The 9,385-nt window shown below is 33.9% G+C and overlaps 1 protein-coding gene across 1 annotated transcript in view; it reads left to right on the plus strand.

Moving 5' to 3' along the window:
• LOC109460027 (GLIPR1-like protein 1) overlaps positions 1 to 287 on the plus strand; it is a 30,663-nt gene extending 30,376 nt beyond the window's left edge. Inside the window, exon 5 of the mRNA XM_088792337.1 lies at positions 220 to 287. Within this exon, the coding sequence (XP_088648463.1) occupies positions 220 to 287 (68 nt within the window). The remainder of the gene's footprint in view (positions 1 to 219) is intronic.
• Positions 288 to 9,385: the final 9,098 nt, after the last annotated feature.

A 9,385-nucleotide genomic window follows, 5' to 3' on the forward strand; every position in this document is an offset into this window, starting at 1 on the left:
ACTGTTGCCTTCCCCTGGTGCGTTCTGAATTCCAATCCCTTATTACTTGAGCACACTGAAATTAGTAAAAAAAAAGAAAAATCTGCTTTGACCTCAAGAGAGTTTCAAAATTAAAGTAATAGCTTGAGTACAAAATGGGTATCTCCTGGGTTCATTTCTTCCACCTCTACGTCTCACCTGAATCTTGAGGTACTCAGTTCTCCAATTTTCTCTCTCTAGCCTTACAAGGTCAACAAAAACTCTGCTGGTTTCTCTGTTTCCGAAAAATCGGCCTCTACCAGGGCTAAACCCAGATTTTCAGCCCTACACCTGGGCCCAGAATCAAAGAGTGGTCCCAGAGAAAGAGCAACTTGCTTAGCAATAGCCCACCTCTCTCAGGATCACTCTAAAATCTTCATACTCCAGTCTTTGTTGCTTTAGCAAATCTCTGATGCTCTGAAACATTGTTTTGTTGTATTTTGTTTGGATTTTCTAGCTGTGCTTGATGACAGCTTTTGTCTGTCACAAAGGACTACTTCAGCAGGTACTGACAATGGTCACCGAAACAACACCACACAAGCAGCATAGGTTACAATAAACTCTGATACCTGGTAGGAGGTGTTCTCCCAACTTGTTTCTTTTCCAAATTATTCAGAAATGTGGGGCTGTTCTTGGCCCTTTCCTCTTGCAAATTAGTGTTAGAATAAACTTATTAATTCCACAGAAAGACCTTGAGATTTTGGTTGGAATTACATTTAAATTATAGATAAATTTAAGAAGAATTAACATCTTTACAGTATTGGCTATTTATATTAATAAAAATAGTTTATTTGTGTCTTTTTAAACATCTGTCGGTTAAGTTTTGAAATTTTGTTAGTAAAGTTCTTGCATCATCAAATTAGATTCCTTAGTAACATGTAGTTGTTGCAATAATAAGTGGTATTTTAAAATTATATTTCCTAATTGAATTTTGCTGATTTATAGAAATAGAAATTATTTTATATTAGTCTATTATCCAAGAATCTTATTAATTCTGTTATTATATCTAATAGTTTGTTGATTCTTTTGGATTTTCTGTAACAGTCATGTTATCCATAAAAAATGCAAGTTTTGTTCTGTCTTCTAATCTTTATATCAGTTATTTATTTTACTGACATGAATACTCAGTGAATCCTCTAGTGCAACATTGAACATGAGCTGTAATTGGAGATACATATTCTCTTGTTCCTGACTTTAGGTTAGGGACAATGTTTCATCATTGCACATATTTGCTTTAGATTGTTTTTAATAATTAGTCCCCATTGCCTAGTTATGGAAGTTTTCTCTTTTCCTTATTTTACTATGAGCTTTTATCTTGAATGAATGTTTAATATTATCAGATTTTTTTTCCTGCTCGTCTTGAAACTATCCCCAATTTTTTTCCTTTAATGTGTTAATGTTGTAATTGTTGTGAACTAATCAAAACATTTCTTTCTTTTCTTTTTTCTTTGTGGAGACTGTTTTGGAAGTAATACTTGGTAACTTTCATTTTTTCTAATTTACTTGTGCTTTCAATTCCTCTCTGAGTAAATATATATATTTTTTTTTAATTGGGCCATTTCACCATTTTCAAATTATTGTAAAGAGATAGGTAAAAAACTATCTTTTTTTATTGTAAAAAACATGGTGTTTTTTTAATTTTTTAAATCTTTTATCATCTCCTATTTCCTGTTCCTATTTTGCTTATGTATTGTTTCCCTTGGTCTTACTTTTTAAACTACTTTATTGAGGTGTCATTGAATGTATAAAAAGCTGTACATATATTAAATATACTCAAGATAACTGCTGAGATTTATACTTTTATATAGGTACTGGAAGTTAAGTGATGGCCTAGTATCCACTTTTAAACTACTATTTCATTCCCATGATAAATCCAACTTGGTCATATTTCTTTTATACTCGTAGATGGCTAGATTCTTGTTAACTTAGAGTTTTTGCATTTAATTTTAGAATTATCATTGGGGTGTCCTTCTCTATTTCTCATATGATTTTGACTTCCAGGTATTAGTAGCCTCATAAAAGAAGTTGAAAGTTGGGAACATTACCTCTTTAATATTTTGGTTACAGTTTGTGTAAGATTCTGATATTTTTTGAATATTTGGGAGAAGTTTTCTGTAAAACGATTTTGTTCTGGGTTGTGCCAGTGCATGTTTGCACATTTTAAACTAGTGATTTAATTTCTTAAATGTTATGTGATATTAACGTTTTGGGGTAAAATTAATAAGGTTGTTTTATACATTGAAATTCTTTTATATCTTTATCTCTGCTCTGTTACATTCCAATTATATAAGTCCTATGACTTTTGATTTGTGCCTTCTCTCTGTTTTGCTGTTGATCAGTTTCTATAGAAAACTAACTTTTAGTTTTGTTGACTTCCTTTTTGAGAAGTCAGGACATATAATGTAATGGTTAAATGTATAGGCCTTGGAGTCAGATGGCTCAACTCAGAAGGTGATTAACAGGATTGAGTATGATAAATCATACAAAGTGATCTGAGCCCAAAATAAAGTTCTCAATGAATTTCAGCTATTATTATAGTTAAGTTCCTCATTATTTTCTATCTTTTGACCTAGTTTAGTTTTTTTCATAACACTAATAATTCTCTGAAATTGTACTTTTTACTCATTTTTATTTATTCCATTTTAAAATTGATGATAGATTTCTCTCCTTACTTTTCTGTTAAAAAAAAGCACTTTCTTGTTTCCTGGTAACTATCACATCCAAAGTTTAGAATCAGGCTCAGTACACAACAGGCAGAAAAAATTGCAGAATCCTGTCAGAATGGCAAATATGGGAGAAAAATTTGATGGGGGAAAGACGTAGAAGAAAATTTGGAGCAAGGGCCACTATAGAAATGAATGAGATATTTGATATAAGGTTCTTGGTACCCAAAACTCAACATGAAGGCATCCGTTTCTCAATGGGCATGGAAGAGTGTCAAAAATAAAGTTAACAACTGTACATAGTTTTGTCTCTGTTTGGCTTATGTGCCTTCAACACAAGACTCATTACAAAAATATTTGAGGACATGACTGTTTCCAAGGGGCACCATACAGCACTGTGGGATTTCGGGAGGAAGCTTTCATTTTCTTAAGTTAAAAAGCCAAATTTTGTTTCCTAAATTAATTATCTTATTCTAAAAGCCAGAAAAGCAAGTGAATGCTTTTAATTTTACAATATTATTTTTTTTCTATTTTAGAAAATAAAGAACGTGATAAACTTCAAAGTATGTATCAAAATATTTCAGCTTTGATTCAATTATTTTGTTCCCTTAAAACTAAACTGAGTTCTTAACTATTGATTTTAATTACAGACTATCCAAATTGGACTCCACCGGGGAAAGGACCTCAGCAGAGATCATGCCATCTACTGTGCCTAACTTATGTTCTGTTGAGAATGTTTTAAGTGTCATTTATGTATAACAAAAATTCTTAGCCATGATAATAAAGGAGTAGGTTATGGATAAATGTAACTCTCATCAGTTTAATTATGAAAAGTTCTACACTCTTGTCTGTTATCTAAATTCAATGTCTGTTTTTAAGTCAAAAGATGTATTGCAGTATAGAAGGGTAGCAGGAAAAAAAATCTTCAGGCTATGTTTTTAAATTATAATATTACATGGATCGAAAAAGTCCCATTCTCTAATATTCTGAATTGTCATTTTAGTTGCAATAGACCTAAATAATTAAACATTTCAGATATATATATTTTCCTGATATACTGGTAGTTTCCTTTAAGAATACCACTAACAATACTCAGAAACAAAATGTTATTAAGGTAAGTTTCAGATACCATGTAATGCTATATTATTGACATAATCAATATTTCAGAAAATGGATGAGAACACATTGAATTCAAAATGGGAAATCAATTAAATTTACAAATTTTGAAAGTTAAATGTACATTCTGAAAATTAAAATCTTTTATAGATTTTATTTTTAAATGTGCCCTGTATTTAAAAAAAAAAAAAACAGAATTCACATAGCATATCTTTTAAAACCCTATACAAAATTATTTGTAGTGTAGTTAACAACATCTCTACAAACCAAAACATTGCTCAATTCTGGCATTTCTTTTGGTCTGAAGACCAAAAACAAACAAAAATATCCCAGATTATTCAATTAATTCCATTTTTAAAATCCTTTATATTGAATTATTGACTCTTCTGGGCTAAATTATATCTTTTCCTTCTCAACTAAAGAAACCACCAACTTCCCTCAGCTATAAATGTTAAAAATAATTTTAAAATATATTTTTAACATGACTGAGAGTTATTTTATATATATTGACAAATACTTAGGAATTTCCACATTGCTGTGTGACTGAAGCTATTTTAAAAAATGAAACCAAGTGATTTTGTATTTTAAATCTGCTACTATTAGTCCAGGTTCTTCAGAGAAACAGAACCAATGGGAGGAGACTGAGAGAGAGTGATAAAAAGAAAAAGAGAGAAAGAGGAGAGCTATTTTAAGAAATTGGTTTGCATGATGTGGTAGCTAGCAAGTCTGAAATCTGTAAGGCAAGCTGGCAGGATGGAGATTCAAGTAAGAGTTGCTATTGTAGTATTGAATCTGAAGCCTGGAAAATAAGACAGAATTTCTATTTTGCAATCTGAAGGCAATAAACCTTCAGGAAATCTCTGTCATTGCTCTTAAGGCCTTCAACTGATTGGATGTGACCCACCCATATTATGGAGGATAACCTTCTTAAAGTCAACTGATTATAAATGTTAATCATATCACTACAGCAATATCTAGACTAGTATTTGATTAAACACTATCCACCATAGTCTAGCCATATCAACACATAAAATTAACCATCAGATTGCTATTTGGTATCATGTACGAGGTCTGACAATTAAGATTGCGAACTCATCCTAGAAAAAGTGCTACATACCTAATTGCTGAATATCACTATGGTCACCTTCCAAGTACTCCCCTTGGGAAGATATGAATGAACGCCAGCGCCTAGTCCACCCTTCAAAGCAATTTTGGAGCTCTTTTTCTGGAATGGCCATCAGAGCTGTCGTTGTATTACCCTTGATATCATCCAAATGTCTTCCTTTCAATATTTCCTTTATCTCCGGGTAAAGAAAGAAGTCACTGGGACCAGATCACATGAGTAGGCAATAAACCTTCCAATATAGTTCCAATATAGTTATTTGTTTACTGACTAAAATCTCCCTCACAGACAGTGCCATGTGAGCTGGTGCATTGTCGTAATGCAAGAGCCATGAATTGTTCGCAAAAAGTTCAGGTTGTCTAACTTTTTCACGCAGCCTTTTCAGCACTTCCAAATAGTAAACTTGGTTAACTGTTTGTCTAGTTGGTACAAATTCATAATGAATAATCCCTCTGATATCAGAAAAGGTTAGCAACATCGTTGCAACAAGTTCGTGAATTTCATTGTCCCACCTTTGTATATGGAGTCATTATCTTCTTAAAAAACTATTGCTATTTGTTTATTGCATTGTTAACATTTGAATTCATAATTAATTACTCCTCAACTTGCAATTTGAAATAGGCTAAAGGTAAAATGACATATACAGAGTATACTTCTATATCAGCTGTATTGTTTTTGTGGATTTTTAAACATTTTTATTAAAAATTAAAATATCCTCTGATTTTTAATATAATTTCTCCCTTACTTCTTCAGACTTCTTATTAATCCAAGCATATATAAGTTCTTTAAATCAAATTAATTAAATTCTATAGACCACATAAGAAATTAATTTTTACAGAATTATATTCTCTGATTTTTAAGAAATATTTGTCAAAGAGTATTAAATTGACACTGCTACAAGAACTTGCAAGTAGCGGTATTTCTCAGAAAATGAGGTGTCTATTTGCAGTGTTCTACCTACACTTAAGCTGTGAGCAGAGGGTGGACAGGGGGAGGGCCTCTGCCTTAGTAGTGGAGTTTCCCTTCACTGGCAACAAGAGAAAATTCTGGGCCAAGGAGATATATTTTCTATTCCTTGTGACCGTAACCACAGGCTCCTGACAGGTACCTTGCAATTCTTTTACCCCAAAGGGATCTCATTCTTAACAGTGACTGTAAGTAAACCCTTCTATTTCACTCACAATGGATTTACTAGACTAACTGCTCTGGGCTGGGCCTTTTCAAATTACAGAAGGCGGTTAAGCCAGAGGTTGAGCAGTGCATCTTTTGTCCAACTAAGCTACATCTGAAATTCCCATAAATTGCTAATTACTTGGAGGTAAAGTGATCAGACTTGTTAGTCTTAGCTGGGCAAGGTTTATCCCATTCTTACCACTTTGGAAGGATGGTGAGGAGATGGTTTAAAAGTAGGCCCTATAATTTTTTGATTATGCATCCCTATCAGTAAAAAAAAAAACACCACAGAGTAACCAAGAGTCCTGGTTTGCCTGCGACTGAGGGGTTTCTCAAGACATAGGAAAATAGGACAAACCCAAGGCATTTCCTAACATACCAGGAAGTTGGTAATCCTAAACTTGAACCAAAAGTATACATGTACCATTAATTACATGTATTGTGTGTAGTTTTATAATAGAGCAATATATATTTTAAAATACACCAAAATTGAACCTGAAAAAGATGACATAAAATGAATTTTACTATAAGTGCTCAAGAGATGTTTATGCCAGAAAGACGATAAATGATTGCTATTGTTTGCTTGCACTTGTAACTTTACAACTCCAATTAATCTGTAATGTTTTTTCAGCTATTTTTGCAAGACATATGACCATTTTGTTATACTTGGCTTAGTGAAAACTAAGTAATGCGTATAGTCTGTAATTAAATCTACCTGGACTCACACGCTGCCATAAAAGAAACCAACAAATCTCATAATCATCATTCTCAGTGGAACTCCCATTTTCCCTCAGGAATTCCCCCTTGCAATGCCCCCAAGTCAAAACCACCACTCAACTGGAATTGCACACATTGGATTTGCGTCTTGTAGCTAGTGCGATCACACTGATTAGCATAAGAATAATTCAATAAGCATGTTAAGCATGAAAAATTTATTTTAGTCCTTGTCAATATAAGTAAAAATGAGATATTATTTATTAATAGTATTAATTTAATAATAGTAATACCTAACACTAAGTAATGTTTTCAATGTGCCAAGCACTAAGTGCTTCACGTATACTAATTTATATAATCCTCTCAATAATTCTGAGGTAAATGCTATTAATTTTCATTTCTTGAACTACTAGTAAACTTACACATATTTTCATAAACTGCACTCAGATTTATAAATATATTTCTGAGAGTTAAGATAGTTTGGGGTAATGCTGCCCTTTTTAGGAGGATTTCTAAGACATTGCATACCTATAACCATACTAAATAAATATTAACCTTACAAATATTAAGAGTAACTGTGTAGACGCCTGATCATTGTGCTAAACACCTGAAGCTGAAGTTGAATAATATTGAATGTCAACTATAATGAGATATATATATGAATATATATATATATATATATATATATATATATATATTTCTCCCCCCTGACGGGAGGTGGAGTACAGCAGAGGGAATATAATCAATGGAATTGTAACAGTTATATTTGATGTCAGAGGGGTAGTAAACTGGGGGGTTATCACTTTTTGAAGGGTGTAAATGTCTATTACATTGTTTTGTACACAAGAAACAAACTAACAAAAAGGATATTCAGAGTAATGTAAATTTAGGAGTCAAAACTGCATATAAATATACCCAGAGTTATACTCTATTTTATGGTTTGGACTTTGGGATAAAGGCAAACTGTAGTTTAGTTCCTGAGACCATCTTCCACCACATTGTTTTTGGCTTTAACGTTGTTGTTATTCCTGTTCACTTCCTTCATTCTTTTTTCTAATGGTGCTGTTTATTTTCTTAGGAACATTAAATTATTATTAAATGTGCATGTACCTTAATAGCACATCAGTGATTTTAATCCTTTGACATTTATCTACCAAATATCTTTCCCAGTTATCTTCTCCTTACATTTTAATGAAGTACATCTTCCCATTTTTTCTCAATTTTTCCATCTGTAAAATGGAGATAATAATATCTGTTTCTTAAGGTTTTTATCTCTTAAATGAGTTGATATTTTCGAAGCATTTAAAATAGCGCAGGTAGTTCTGGAAACACTGGTGATGATTATAGAGCACTGTAAAGGTAATTGCCACTGAATTTTATACTAAAAATAGTTAAAATGGTAAATTTTGTTATTTATATTTTATCACAATAAAAAAAATAGTGCATAACACATAGTAAAGATTTTTGAAAGAAATTAACTATGGCTACTACTCTGTATTGTAATTGTTTGATGATTTTTCTGTATTACCTTTAACTGTAAGTTAACATACCTAGCTTGTTCAGCATTTGTAGCTCTAGCATGGGCTCTGACACAAAGAAAGTCCTAAAGAAATACTTATTAATGAGTGAGTTGTCTAGCAACGAAATGGGCAGCATCAGGCGCGGAGGCCTTCTCGCCGCGCCATCTTTCAGGCGGGGCGGCCTGCGGGGTCTCTGCTCCTGCTCCCCACACAAGAACGCAGGACATGGTGAGGCCAAAAAGGAACACCCACGGAGCCATAGGTAGGGGAGTCATACCACTATGGTCTCACTGGAGGCTGGGCCCACCGGACGCGTGACCTGCCGTCCCCTTTCCGCCAACCGACCGACCGAGGACTCTCCTCCACGCTCTCGACTCTGTTCCTCTCTCTAGGCTCTCCTCTTCCGCTCTCTTTGGCTCTGCTCGGCTCCTCGGCAATCCTAGGCAGTCATCCGTAGCCCCAGCAGTTATACCAGCGGCCAACTGGCTAACCGGCCACAGCCGACGGCCATTCACCACCCGAGCCAGCACCCCTTCACATGAGGTCAAGAGCATGTAAACTACTTTCTGGGGCTCTGTCCCCACAGGCAGCCTGAAAGATGGTGACTTCCCTGCTGGTGTAATTGTTTAAGCAGAGGATATGATGATCTATGGGTGATGTGTCAGAGAATAAGCCCAATACATGGGACTAGTAAAAGTGCCTAAAATTTCTTGTAATCTAGGATAGCAAGCATTATTCTGTTTATCTCATGCTTTACTGTAGCAGTTGTTATAATCTAACAGTACCAACATAATAAAGGAATTCTATCTTTCAGCACTTGCCACCTTCACCCCTAAAATAGGCTCTGGTCGTATAAAACATTCAGTCTTTTCAGCTCTCCAGGCATATTACATGCTTTTTCCTTTGTTTAGAATGCACTCTTTCACCTGTGTGCTTCACTTTCTTGATGTCACATTCTCCACAAAGGCTTCCCTGGTACTCAAATATGTTAGTTGTCCCATATATGCTGCAATAACATTTTGGCTTTTTATTTTTCACATGATATAAAAGCTGCCAAT

Source organism: Rhinolophus sinicus, chromosome 1 (assembly GCF_057876585.1).
Source record: "Rhinolophus sinicus isolate RSI-liver-muscle chromosome 1, RSI-T2T, whole genome shotgun sequence".
Taxonomy (NCBI): Eukaryota; Metazoa; Chordata; class Mammalia; order Chiroptera; family Rhinolophidae; genus Rhinolophus; species Rhinolophus sinicus.